The 14,886-nt window shown below is 38.8% G+C and overlaps 1 protein-coding gene and 1 long non-coding RNA gene across 2 annotated transcripts in view; one reads left to right on the plus strand and one right to left on the minus strand.

The window, feature by feature from the left end:
- The window catches only part of SP4 (Sp4 transcription factor), a 27,619-nt gene that overhangs the window by 12,279 nt on the left and 454 nt on the right, over window positions 1–14,886 (minus strand). The window contains exons 2-3 of the mRNA XM_064675317.1: window positions 14,127–14,227; window positions 12,085–13,633 (exon numbers count right to left, since the gene is read on the minus strand). Of these exons, the coding sequence (XP_064531387.1) occupies window positions 12,085–13,633; window positions 14,127–14,227 (1,650 nt within the window). The remainder of the gene's footprint in view (window positions 1–12,084; window positions 13,634–14,126; window positions 14,228–14,886) is intronic.
- Window positions 14,571–14,886, plus strand: part of LOC135424251 (uncharacterized) — a 20,655-nt gene continuing 20,339 nt past the window's right edge. The window contains exon 1 of the long non-coding RNA XR_010435129.1: window positions 14,571–14,765. This is a non-coding gene — a long non-coding RNA (uncharacterized LOC135424251). The remainder of the gene's footprint in view (window positions 14,766–14,886) is intronic.

A 14,886-nucleotide genomic window follows, 5' to 3' on the forward strand; every position in this document is an offset into this window, starting at 1 on the left:
CCTTGCCCTGCAAACACCAGGTACAGTCAGCTTGAAAACACCTTTTACTTTAATATTCTTTTTTCACAAAGACATACAGATAATAACTATATATTTTATATATTTATTTGTAGTAAAATACATTTATAATATATGTCTATATAATGTAATAAAATAACACTTTTATTAAGATATAACCAAGATTCTAACACTTTTTAAAAGTCTGTGGCAATAGTTTATAGTCAGAGATCCATTTTTTTGAAAGAAAACCCCAACTACTAGGAAGAAGGTTTCATGCTAAAAAAAGAAGTGCAAATCATCTTTTAAAATTAAATATATGTGAAGACAACAGTGAGTTTCAGTATTTACACAGAGGATGACGCAGTATGCAACAATTTGTCTCTCTCTTCTAGAGCAGTGGTTTATAACGATTTATGAAGAAACAATACGTGACAAAAGAAGAATTCCCCAAAACAGAAACTGTGCGAGCATTGATGCAAGGGACCCACATGTTCTGTAGAGAATATCAGTTTGTCGTAGAGAGAGGAATTGGATTCACCCAAATACTACAAGAAATTAAGATTATTGCAAATCACAGCATTGTGTCTAGATGCTACTACAAGCAGGAAGTTTCCAGTGCAAACTGCAGTGTCAACTAAACATGTGTCTTTTCTACTCCTACGGGGCACTGCAGCAAGTTTCTACCTTTGCCTGTGGCAAACTTTGACAAGATTTGTAAGAACTTATCATCTTCTTCTTCAAAAGCTTCCTATGCCTCAGTGTGTTAAAATATTACTGAACAGCATTATAACTGAACTTGATTTCTGTTAAAAATACCACTTAAAAGCATGAAATTTAAGGCAATAAAAACTTTGAGGGGTTTAAGCATCCTAAAAAAATAAAGTCTGTTTCCTTTAGTGCAATAATCTTTTGTGTTACCAATGCCCAAAAACTTTCACGAAGTTTAATGACTTTTCAAAAATGTAAGGCTTTACCAAAGTGCTGTAGGACAACCTGAGGTCACTTCAGCACTTTGAGGCAGAAAAGAAGTTTTCAGGTAGTATCGTCCATTAAACTAAAAGCAAGTTTCCTTTTTATTACTTTATTAAACACAGGAAAGAGCTACCACAAATACAACACAGAAAGACCTATACAAAACCAACATAAAAATCAACCACAGAGGTACAGTTTAGTCTTGAACAAAATTTAGTCTTGAACAACCAAGTGGTGGCTTCAGTTAAAGAAGGCAATATCTTTGGTTGTTTTGGATACTGTGACTTCAAATGGAAAGAAACTGTGGCCAATTTATTAGGTATTCTAAAGAAGGAGGTGGAATCAGAAAAATAACTAAAGGCAAGAGACTCTTCCAAAAACCCCTTGATTTTTATTATCAAGTAAATAGTCAAAAAGAACCGTATTTAGTACTGAACCTTAGAGGAACAGATAACTGAACATCCAAGTACCAACTGAGCTGCAAAGTGTCAGAGATGTTGCATGGAAACTAGTGGCAGATCTAAGAAATTGAGGTTTTTAGGTTTACTTTTATGGAACATCTCCATCTGCCCCATCACCTTGCCCCAACTCTCAGATTATTCTACAGCTTATAGCCACAACATAATGTGGTACGTTTCTTTCCTTCCCCTAACTCTTAAACAGGGATAGGACTAGAAAGAAACTTGGTGACTGTCAGTCTCCACAGTCTGACTAGAGGACCTCAATAACGGTTGGACTTGATGATCTCAGAGGTCCCTTCCAGCTCAGTTGATTCTATGATTCTATAATACCTGATGAACTGAAACAAAACAAAACAGAACATCCCCCCACCATCATCTCCCCTCCCAACAAAAGCCTATCTTACACACTTTTGCCATATGGAAACATAAATACTGGTCTCAGAAAGTGTGGTTTTTTTGCATCTTCATTCAATTTCTGAGTATTACCATGAAACAGTAATAGCTGAATCTTGAAAGGACAGAAGTAGGTTGACAAAAAAAAAATATATATGCTAAGTTGTCAGTATTCTCTTTGGATTTTGGGGAGCTGTGATGAGGGGGTTTTTGGTTGGGTTTTATAGGATTTTTGACTATAGTGTAGCTAGCTTACATGTTTTACACTTGATTAGAAGGTTCATGAATGTCCTTGAAATAAACATTTTGGCTATATGAAATGTTATGTTGATCAAGATAAGAGTAAATATGTCTCTTTGTACAGGAGGGATTAGTTAACAGGTACATACATACATGAAAAACTGAAAATCATTTAAACAGAAAGGAAGATTAATGACTTTAAAATTAGTTTAAATTGTATAGCAGTTGATAATTTATTCAGAACAAAAAATAATGGCAAGGTGATTAGAAGTTATTATAAGGAATAAAACAAGATTCATAAAACATTTTCAAAGACCTTATACAGTAAGACTAAATATAAGACAAAAGCCTTGGTTTTATTAACAGCCTATGGGTAGATAGGTTAATCAATATTAAGACTAATATATTTAACTGATTTTATTAAAGATGTAAAAACTGAAACTTTGTTACAGCCTTCACTAGACAAGGACCAACAAAACTACATATTACAAAATCACAAAAGAAGAGCCATGTAAATCTCTAAGATTCAAACCCTTAGAAGTTCTGACATCTTCTTAACACTGTTAACCCTATAAAACTATATACCTAGTCTTCTTTTTTGGTTCAGGACAAACTTAAAAGTTTCATGTTTTTGTCAATACTTTCTGATGAGCAAAGAAACAAGACAATAAAGATCCGTATTTCTTCAACATCAGTATTTTTCTCAAGGGAAAAGTAGTCTCATCACTTGAAACTATAATTAAGGAAAGCTAGACTTGGACCTAACATGTATCCCAAGTTTTTTTTTGGCAGAAGGATATTAATTGGTAATTTTCTCTTCACAACAACTTTCTACTCGACTGGCAATCTATGAAGATTAAATATGCATGTTGGAGTAAAATGTTTTTCCGATGACCAGCTGATCAAGGTATACGACTGTTATCAACTCTCAGTAGTATTAAACATCAGTGGAAACTCCATGCTAAACTAAGCATGTGCTCAGATGCTACATTTCTCAAGAGACTAGAGATGTCCAGAACTACTGTTTTGGTGAAAGTGTCATGACAAGGGGAAAACATTCATTATAAAAATTACATTTTGTAATGCAGTCCCAACTAGTTCCAAAGCTACTATGCTATAGCATAGAATTCAAGCAACATTTATTAACTAAATTATTCATTAAAAATCATTGACCACTGAAAAACATAATTGATCTTCAATAATTATAGAATATCCTGAGTTGGAAAGGACTCACAAGCAGCACTGAGTTCAAGTCCTGGCTCTGCACAGGGCAACCCCCAATAATAACACTGTTTATACTTGAAATTAATATTCTCCTTAGAACACAACATGCCATTCCATATATAGATTTTTTCAATAATCACCATTGCCATTAAAGGTTTTTAATACATTAATCCAGTAAGAATTGATTTATTTCATGTACCAGCACCAAAATCATATGAAGCTTAGTACTCCATAATTTAAGTTACAGTGAGGAAGCTATTGAAATCAGATTTTTAACATGTTTCTTGTCTTTCCCTCATGCCAGGTGGTAACGGAAGAACAAGAAAATTGGCTTAGTGCAGATCTAAGCACCGTTTAAAAAAAGAAAAGAATACTAACAGGCTGATGAAGATGTGCCGTATCACTCAGTTTACTTGCTTGAAATTTTATGAACAAAGAAGCTCAGCCAATTCATTTCCTGCTCTATATGCTCAGACTTCTGACAATAGGGAGTGAGGGAGGGGATGGTAAAACCCAATGTTCTCAGACAGTGTGTCTGTATTGATGAAACATTCTTATAAGACCACATAATCTAATATGGAAATACAACTTTAGTAACAATCTTCTCTGAAGAATTTAAAACTTACATTTTATTCTTGAAGTTTATAGCATAGAAATAGTTCATTATGAACCTATTTTACCTGGCAATTATGAGCAAACTTGGTACTTGAAATGCTTCCCCTTCCCACTTTATTTTAGAAATAACGATGAAGTTATCCCTTGCTACTCACTGGTCAGGCAGAAAAGACTTGCTTTACTGAGGTGTTTTTACCAGGTTATTCTCCGTTGTCAATTCAGCTGAACAGCATTCTTTAGGCATCAAGTTCAGGACCTGTATACTGACACTTATTTTTATGCTACCATCACCAAGCGAAATGTTTGTTTTCACCAGCATAGTTTGTTGTTAAACTATTTCTGCCACTATTTTTAATTTCAGTTTAAGAAAAACCTCATAACCAAAGCAATTTTGTCATTAGAAGACTAAATGCTTCTCCTGTAATTATTTTGAAGCATTTAAAAAGGATGCCAGTACTAAATATTTAGAACACTATGGTTCTGCAACAATTCTCAGCTCAAGGCAACCTGAGAACAGTTGTGACCTTTCATGACTTTGGAAAAAGTATGCTACATTTCTATACTCCTCCCATCTACACTATCAGAATGCCAAGTCACACACTGTGAAGTAAAAAACAAAGAAAGATTCCATTTTTTTGGTTGGTTTTTCTTTTTTTTTTTTTTGAATATAGCTCAGTTCTTTGTACTTATCTTTTTATTGCAGATTCCACAGCTTGAAGCTTGTTTCTTTCAAGGTATTTGCTGCATCTTGCTTGCCAGTGAACATCCAAGGAAACACTGGATGTTATTTGGGGAAAAAAAAATAAATCATCCAACCCCTTTCCTTCAGCTCTTTTGACTTCCACACTTAGAGTTTATATTTGCCAGTTTACTTGTACATAATGTGGCTATTTCAAACCCTTTTCACCTTCTTACCACCTACAGGCATCCCTCCTTGCTTAGCTACACCACTCGCTACCTTCTCTTCCCATACATATTCACTATAACATTAACAGGAGCAAGGAGACCTACAGGATACATATCACAAAAATGCATTTTCTTTCATTCAACAACGTAAGTGTAATATTCTAACTTCACACTAAACACCTTCCCCTCCTTCAAAATCTAGCATATTTGATAGAGAATAATAGACTGTGATGGTATGAAGATGAATAAGATATTTTAAGTTTTCATAATACAGAGTTTGAGAACATTAAATAGAAATGTGTCTTATGCAACAACTAGAACAAAATATATTGCAGACAAGTATTGAGTGCTTAAAAATAAATCCATCAAGGACTATTAAATATATTTCAAAACAAATATCCCACTTCTGGCTCAGGAAGGCCTGAGCTGCAGATCACTGATTGGCAGGAAGAGTATCTGAGCACTGTTCTTGTATGCATCACGTGCAGTCAGCATCAGGCAGGGTCAGAAACACCTTTGATTCTTACATCCTGGAATCATAGAATGGTTTGAGTCACAAGGGACCTTTAAAGATCACTCAGTTCCAATGTCCATGCCATAGGCAGGGACATCATCAACTAAATCAGGTTGCTCAAAGACCCAGCTAACCTCACCTTGAACACTTCTAAGGATTGGGCATCCACAACCTTTCTGGGAAACCTGTTCCAGTGCCTCACCACCCTCATAGTAAAAAATTTCTTCTCATTACATCCAGTCTAAACCTCCCCTTTTTCAGCTTAAAACAGCTGTACCTTGTGCTGTGACTACAGGCAGGCCTTGGTAAAAAGTCTGTCTTCTTACAAGCTCCCTTTGTATATTGAAGGGCTTTAATAAGGTCTCCCCAGTCTTCTCTTCTCCAGTTTGAAGAACTCCAACTCTCTCAGCCTGTCTTCGTACAAGATGTGTTCCAGCTCTCTTCATTTTCACGGCCCCCCCAGACCTGCTCTAACAGATCCATGTCTGTCTTCTACTGGGGATCCCATCCCTGGACACAGTACTACAGATGGGGTCTTAAAAGAGTGGCAAAGAGGGGGAGAATCACATCCCTTGAACTGCTGATCTTACTTCTTTTTATGCAGCCCAGCATACAATTGGCTTTCTGGGCTGCAAATGTACATTGCCAGTGCATATCCAATTTTTCATCTGCCAATATGCCCAAGCCTTTCTCCTCAGAGGTGTTCTGAGTCCTTAAGTCCACCACCCAACCTATACTGATATTGGAGACTGCCCCATCCCAGTTGCAGGACCTTTCATTCAGCCTTGATGAAGTACATGAGATTCACATTGGCCCACTTCTCAAGCCTGTCAAGGTCCCTCTGTGTGGCATCCCTTCCCTCAAGCGCATCAACTGCACCACTCATTTTGGTGCAATCTGCCAACTTGCTGAGGGTGCACTTGACCCCACAATGTTATTAACAAAGTTATTGACCAGTATTGGTCCCCTGAGGGACACCACTGACTACTGATCTCCATTTGGAGATGGAACCATTGATGGCAACTCTTGAATGTGGCCATCCAGCCATTTCCTTATCCATCAAATCGTTCATCCATAAAACCCGTATCTCTCCAAGACTACTGTGAAGGACTTTGTCAAAGTCCTTACATAAGTCATGGTAGGTGAAGTAGATGATAATCAGCTGCTTTTCCTTTACCTACTAATGCAGTCACTCTGTCATAAAAGGCCACCAGTTTAGTCAGGCATGATTTACCTTTTGCAAAGACATGTCTGATGAAGATTTGGGACAACACATTGGTTGTGTCTAATTCTCCTCTGTCACCCATATGCCTTGACATACTTTGCAGGTGTGTTCCATGATCTTACCAGATACATATGAGGCTTACTGGTTAGTAGTTTTCAGGGGTCTCCTTTTTACCTTTTTAAAAATAGGTGTGATGTTTCCCTTTTCCCAGTCACTATTCTTGAGTGACATAATTTCATCTCATGAATTTTATTCCTATTTAAAGAATTTGGTAGAATGTTTTGAACTCCTCTGCAAACTTTGACCCAGAATGATAGTAATATTTAAACAATGTCTTCAGTTTTTGAACAGCAAGTCCTAAAACAAGTGATTGTCACACAAGAAGAGTTAATAAAGACAGAAAGGGAAGAGAAAGCCTTGAAGACAGGCTGAAGCTGGATGCAGACAAATGGGAAAAGGCACAAGAAATCAGGAGACCTCAAGGTACTGACAAATTGCATAACTACCAAATGCAGTGAAAGTAAACGGTCAAAGAGAGAAATGCCTTAGTAACTCACATTTCTATAGGGTATGAAACAGAAGGGCAAGGCTCATTACATTTTTAAAGCACTCCAATAAGAACACTTGGCATTGGATTTCATTGTCATTAATAACTGTTTTGGAGTCCACAGCACATCCTTGCAAAAGACTTAAAACTAGCCAGTTGTAGTAGTGCTAGGCAATAGACTGTTCCACTGAACAGAACTCATTACTTCAGGTTATTTTGGTCAACAAACTCCAAATTCCCCATAATTCAGGCCATCACTCATTTTAAAGAAAATGGCTTGAACTTGTGTTGCAAGATGATGAAATCTGGTGACTGTTGCCTAAAGAAAGTAAAAAAGCTTGGAACAAGTATACATAAAACACAAGTAATATTTTTCACTATTTTAAAACAAGAGCATCTCATTCACTTTTGTAGGGGACGATACCTCCATTACCATGTAACAAAATTACTTCAACCTGTCTAATTAAGGTAGATAGGAGTTTGATCTACTATTTTTTCCTCATAAGAAACAGGGAATTATTCTGAGGGACAAAAAAAACTTAAAACCAACAAACCAACCAAAATAATTTAGCCCACCAAAAGGAAACAAGGTTATGAACTGTATATTTTTCTTAGAGTCATCTAGTACTAAAATAAGTTCCTTTCACACAGTCACTCATATTGTTAATTAACACATCTGGACAGTTGGAAGGGCCTGAAAATAAACTTTAAAAAGGCAGAAGATACTTTATACTAAGAAGGGGATGGGGGCTGGGTATAGGAATCCTTTGCATTTGCATCTGCAACTCTCACAGCAGGAGCTCTGAAAAAGGGCAAGGGCACTGTGCAGTACTTGCCTGTCCCCAAGCTCATAGAGGCTAAATTCAGAAGGCCACCGACAATAACATTCCAAGCTACCCCCTTCTACAGGGAACCATGTATAAAACAAAAATTCACACAGCACAGAAGAAATGAAGTTTACTTTGTACAGAACTAGCTTCCTAAAGGCCATGACAGGTACTGATCTCACAGCAAGGCAGGTATTTGTAGATCCCTGCAGGTTCAAGTAAACACAGTTGCTTTTATGTAGTCTTTTGTTTGATTAGCTCTTAATTAAATAATGGTTTAAATATCTGGTTTTAAGACTCATAAACTTAGTTTTTGTCTTCTCATCCAGCTTTCTTCTGTACAGTTAATTACTCATTTGACTGACAGTTTGTACATCTTAACTGAATTTCACAGAATCACAGAATGGTGTAGACTGTAAGGGACCTCTGGAAGGCATCTGGTCCCACCACCCTGCTCAAGCAGGGCCACCTACAGAAAGTTGTCCAGGACCACGTCCAGACACCTTTTAAATATCTCCAAAGATGAAGAGTCCACAACTTCTCTGGGCAACCTGTGTCAGTGTTCAGTTCACAGTAAAAAAGCCACTTTCCTCTGCATCACTGATATTGAAGGCGTTTTCCCTCAGGCCAGAAAACAAAAGAATGCGAGAACTTCTCTGCTTTGCCCTGCTTTTTGACAACATGGAACATATAACCCAAAGTATGATACTTACCAAGATCAGTGTTTGAACTTTTAACTGAAAAACACAACAAAAAAACCTCCAAACACACATATGTTTACAGTAGACTTTGAGTAACAAAGGTTATAAAGAACAGACCAAAATACAATATTTACTAGAAGATTTTAATATTTTTTTCCCCCCAGTGTGAAATTTTTCTTTTTTGGAATTCAGAATCCATTTGACGAAACAAAAAACCAAACAGACAACAACAAATCAACAAAAACCACAACAATCCCCCCCCATTTTTCAAAATTATTCTATAGTTTAATATTTTCTATTATAATTCTAAATTAAGAATTTTTTTGCTTTACTATTTAATTTACTACTGAAAAACTATATATATATATACATATATAAAAGTACCTAAATTACCTCACTGCGGAAATAACTAGGAAAACCACTGTTCATGGAACAAGAATATGACACAACTACGAGAAAAAAATATTTATTGCGATTTTTAGGTTTTTTCCTAGAAACTCGACTGGCTTGATCAAAGGGGTTTCTTCCCTAACAAAGTTAGAGGACCTGAATCAGTGCATGGGATGAGTCCTTCACTTAGTCTTCTTCCTAACATTTTCTGGATATCCTCCATATAGCTAATTTCTAACACCTACCGCTCATTTGTAGCGAATTATCTACTTCTGGAGAATTCAACTTATTTTCAAGACACTTCATACTGGCAAGCTCAAGTACTGCAGAAAAGAATGGAAATACCAGTCTGCAGATACTGAGGTAACTGAGCTGTTTAGTTTTTCAAAAGGTTTCCTGTAACAATAATAACAAAAAGCATTTTAAATAAAAACCAGCAAATCTGAGGAAGTTAACAGCACTGACTAAGTCAGCTTACTCTTTTTAAGTGATAAGCAAAGTTTAGATCGTAGCATATTTGTAATTTTCTATTTCATAACCATTGTTTCATTGAAATCTTAATATAGCATTAAGAGCACATCATGCTCTTCACTCTCCTTTCCATGCTACTATGTCTCTCATTCCCAGGGTGTAGCATCAGGAAGTTACACAAGACAGAAGCAGAGAAGGCAATTATAACTAATCTCTTGCATTCACAAAGCTTGTTCTTTCTCCAAAACCTCATGTCTTGAGGGGAGAAATAATACCTTATTGAGTAGGTAAAGGAGAAAAGGTCAGAAGATGATTGTAAGGGCAAAGCACCTCTTCTATGAAGAAAGGCTGACAGAAATGGAGTTGTTCAGTCTGGAGAAAAAGGCGGCTTCAGGGAGACCTTAGAGCACCCTCTAGTACCTAAAGAGTCTACAAGAGAGTTGGAGAGGAACTTTTTACAAGGGCATGTAGGGTTTTCTACAATGAGGGTGGCAAAATATTAGAACAGGTTGCCCAGAGAGGTGGTGGATGCCCCAGTGCTGGAAAACATTCAAGGTCAGGTTGGATGGGACTCTGAGCAACCTGATCTAGTTGAAGATGTCTGTGATCACTGCAGAGGGGTTGAACTACATGACCTTTAAAAGTCCATTTCAATCCAAACCATTTTATGATTCACTGCTGCCAGCATAAAATTAGAAGTGCTACAGAAACAGGCATAAGGCCTACCTGGAGCAAGGTGGGAGAGGGTGGAGAGGAATTCAGTGGTCACAAAGCTTAAGTCTAGTTAACATACAAACACTGTATGACTAAGGCTTGGCTTCTCCAGGACCATATTTGTGACTCATTCTCCTTCTGTCATCCTCAGTTACAAATCTCAATCCCTTTATTTTCCAAAAGACATCATATTTGAGCAGAGGTAAGGTCTATTATAACCAAGAGAGATGAGACTCAGAACCCCTTGCACTAATACCTGCTAGTGTGTAGTAAACAGTTGTACATGATTAGTAAGCAGGGAAAAAATCTGCATTCAGAAAGGTTCTTCCTGCATCCCCAAATCCAGGCTGTTCCCACAGCAGGCTTCCTATGAAGAGTCCCCTACCAAACTAGAGACTATTGGCTAATAATAGTGGTCAAGCAGGACCTTTCCATCAAGGAAAAAAATATTCCAAGGCACATAGGACTGCAAGATGTAGCAGCTGGTCAGCTCCTGCTAACCAAAACTTCTCTTTGAATCATTACTAAACACAAGGTCAAGATTTTAATTCTGGTAACCCAGATTAACTCCTGTGGCACTCCTTAAATAAGCCAGGTTTAGCGCATCTAACTCAGCTCTCAATATTTCAACATGCCATTGAGTGCCAAAAATACCATAGCAGATGAAATTCTCCCAATGGCAAATTTCTTATTATCAAACAATGTACAGTCTTCTCAAAAATATTTCAATTAAAGACCACAATCCTTTGCCTGGTTAAACATTTCTCATCTTAACATATGATTATAAAAAACCAAACAGTTTAAGAGTCAATATGATACTAAAGTTTGCTTATGCAGACTGGACAGTAGTTAAACATGAGTTTCTTTCTTACAGTTTTATACTAAAATGCTGTGCCTATAGTCAGATTGTTGTTAAGACAACAGTTTTCTGTAACTACAATAGGAGACTTTTACTTGTATGACAAACCCAAGCTTATGTAAGCAGTTATCAAGCTGGCAAAGAGAACCTCTACCTAAATCATGTTTTATCTGAAACATTAAAAGTTGGCAAATTTTACATAGAGTTGCCCTTGTGGGACACTGCAGAGACCTTGCACAGAACTTACCGTAGAACTAAGCTTAGTTATCCAGCCTAGAGCCTTTTAAGAGCTCCTTTCCCAGCTATTAGACCAGCATAACCAAACAGGCATTTCATAATACTTATCAAAAGTTCATCAGCAAGTACTGAGGTACAGTTATCAGCTGTTTTTATTTTTATTTAAAAGACCAGTCACACAAATTATGCTGTGCATGAGCACACCTTATTTCATTCAATCTCTTCACAGAGATTCAAACTTTTAAGGGAACAACTTTATGAGCTAGTGCAGCATGCAATGAGTAGTTCCATACAAATGCATGCCAGGACACAAGGTATCCCAGTTTGGATATTGTCACTTTTCTCATTCTACATCCCTCATACAGAGATTGGGAATACTGCTTGGTTGGAAAAAGCTTTTTCTTATTGTTTTTCACACATTTCAAAGCTCGAACAGTAAAGTCTCATGTTTGCCTTTGGAGTCTACACGTCTTTAGTAAGATGGAGGACAGAATCATTTAAGTATAGTTTATAAAATGCAAACAGTTCCATTTCAATTGACACAATCGGTAATAATACCTCAATGTTTAGCAAAAATTTCAGATATTTCAAAATCTGAATTTTAGTGGTAAGTGCAAGGTATTTCCTCACAGTTAAGAGTTCAATGTTTATTACAAAAATTCTGGAAAAAAAGTGTTAATTTAAAACCATTCTTGCAATAGTAAAAATACCCCACAAAAACACAACCACCCACTACAAACAAAACAAAAAAAACCAAAACAAACCCAAAACTTTGTCAGACCACTCACCTGCAACGCTGGTAATGGTAACAGGAACTCCTTGAACTTGAACACCTGCAGCACTCAGGTTGGCAACACTTACTGTTTGAAGATTAGGTACTGAAGCAAGCTGTGCAGCGTTCAGAGTGATGGGGGTACCAGCAACAGCCACTGGAGCAATCTGGGCAATGGTTGTGCCACCACTTGAAGACACAGGGGTAATGGTTAGTTGTTGGGGTAACCCAGCATTTTGAACTTGAAGGTTTGAAAGGCTTTGCAGATTCTGAACCTGCACAGTTTGCCAGCTGATCTGTCCTGATGGCGTTAAAGTTGGAGCCCTGATGAGCACCTGAGTTGGGCTCACTGCCTGCAGCTGAACGTTCTGCAAAGGCTGCTGCTGGATGGTCTGTATAGTCTGCCCTGACTGGAGCTGAAATGACTGTGGAGGAATGGCCTGAATAATCTGCTGTTGAGGCTGCTGGATCTGTATCTGCTGCAGAATAGGCTGACCGACGATTTGGACCTGCTGAAGGGAACCTGACTGATCCTGCACGCTCTGCAGTCCATTGGACTGAAGCTGACTGGAGTTCTGGGCTTCGGAGTCTGTAGCGGTTGTTTGAGCTTCTTCAGTCGCCTGCTCTGAGCTGCTGCCTGCTGTGCTTGTGTATTGGCCTGTTTCTGCAGAGCTTACCAGTGTGTCACTGCTAGTCAGAGACGTTGAGGCAGTGGTCGTAGTGGTGGAAGATGAAGGAGGAGACTCTGGCATGGTAGTACCAGAGGCAGAAGTGACAGGTGTAGACGCTAGCTGACTTCCATTGGAAACTCCGCTCTCAGTAGACTGGCCAACTTGCCCTGAACTTCCTCCAGTGGCAATATTGTTAATCACAGGCAACGCCAGGGTTACTCCACCAATGTTTATAGGTAAGGTTGTTACAACTTGCGCCTGAGCACCAGGAATAGTTTGCAGTTGCAGTGGTATGGAAACACCAGGCCTAATTTGGACTGGAACTGTCTGATTTGCTAGGTTTTGAGCAATAACGTTCCCCGAAGCTGTCCTGTTTGCAGTTGTAAGGATAGCTTGATTATTCCCTGCAGGAATAAGCTGAATTTGACCCTGTATGTCTTGTAGACCAGTAGCATTAGATGGATTGATTTGACCTTCTGTTGCCTGAATCTGTGGGATCACTTGGTATTGGACACTACCGCTTGGATTTTGTACTTGAATGACTTGGAACTGTCCAGGGGTTGTTGAAGAAGAATTGCCTGATTTAGTTTTTGAAGGAGATGCACTTCCATTGTTACTGCTGGAGGGACTTGCTGCACTTGAGGCAACAGAAGATCCTTGTTGAGTAACATTATTTTCTTTTGAAGCAGAAGGCGCAGCAGCAACAAGCTGCCAAGCGTTTCCAGCAAGCTGAGTTGTTACCAATTCCAACTGCTGTGGCTGATTCTGAAGCTGCACCAAACCTTGATTTGGGTCTATGATAATCTGCTGTTGTCCAGTTCCTTGATTCTCACCAGGAGTTCCTATTTTGCTGCAAGTGGCTGCTAGCAAAGCAAGAGGTGAAGGCTGAGAATCCTGTCCATAAAGAGAGAAAACAGAATAGATTCAGAAGAGCCTGAGTATGAACCACCAGAAGATGTGAGCATTAAGGTTTGCACAGGAAGCAAAAAAAAAAAAAAAAAAAGTGCTTCTGCATGGAGACCAACAATACAGCTCTGAACAAGGAACTACAAATTGCTGTAAGTAATACTTAAGCATAAAGTCCTTAAAAGTCCTTAATTATCAATGAATATGTGACAGCCAGGACCTCAACTGCATCCTCGATTCAGTCTTTTTTCCTCTCTAAAGTAGAGAAAAAATTAAAAAATGTTTCTATTACATGAAAAGCAGCTGATTGCTGCAAAATGCAATCAAATAAACATGTCCAGGCAGTAAAAACATTGCACCCAACCAACTATTTCATCCAACCCAGAGAAAGATGCCCTGAGCAGGAAATGCTTTTAGCTGAACATTTCATTTTAAATGCTAATAGTTTGGGCACTTCCCTCTTCGGATGTGTGTTCTTTACCTGTGAGCCTCCAGTTTTCCCTTTTTTATTATTATTGTTGTTATTCTCTGCCTCGGGAGATTTCTCTCCCTCTGTGGGCATAGTTTCCTCCTTCTTTTGATCTGCAAAAATATCAAGTGTAACAGGTTAATTATTCACCTTCATTTATACAACAACAAAAGCTACGATCACATCCTTTTCGGTTCCCAGCTCGTCGCCTTTGCTTCTTCATAAAAACAACAGTACAAATCATTATTACAAAAGAACGAGTCCTAAGAAACGTGGTTTGAAACCCAACCCATGGGGGCTGGAGAGTTAACACCCAAAAAGGGGAGGTTTGGTTTCCTCTCCCAGAGACAGCAAGAAAAAACCACCCACAACCCTCCTCCTCCTCCTGCCCCCTAAAGCATCGACGGCCACTGAGTGGCCGCCGATGCTTTAGGGGGCAGGAGGAGGGTTGTGCATGGGAGGGAAAGAGGGAGGAAAAGAGGAATGAAGGAGGGAGGGATGTGCACAGGAGGGAGGGTTCGCGAAGAAAGGGGGAATGGAGGAGGGAGGTACGGAGGAGGCAAGCCGGAGGGGTAGGCAGGAGAGGAAGAGAAGAAAGGGGGGCATAAGAGGAAGCACGGATGGGTGGAGGGGCAGCGAGAGGAGAACGGGGTAAGAAGGGGGAGAAGCAGGGAAGAAAAGGGGGAACCCGGGAGGGCGGGATAGAGGGGCGATGAAGGGTGGAGGGAGGAGCGGAGGGAGGGAGGGGTGTGCACAGGAGGGAGAGAGGGAG

Source organism: Pseudopipra pipra, chromosome 1 (genome assembly GCF_036250125.1).
Source record: "Pseudopipra pipra isolate bDixPip1 chromosome 1, bDixPip1.hap1, whole genome shotgun sequence".
NCBI lineage: Eukaryota > Metazoa > Chordata > Aves > Passeriformes > Pipridae > Pseudopipra > Pseudopipra pipra.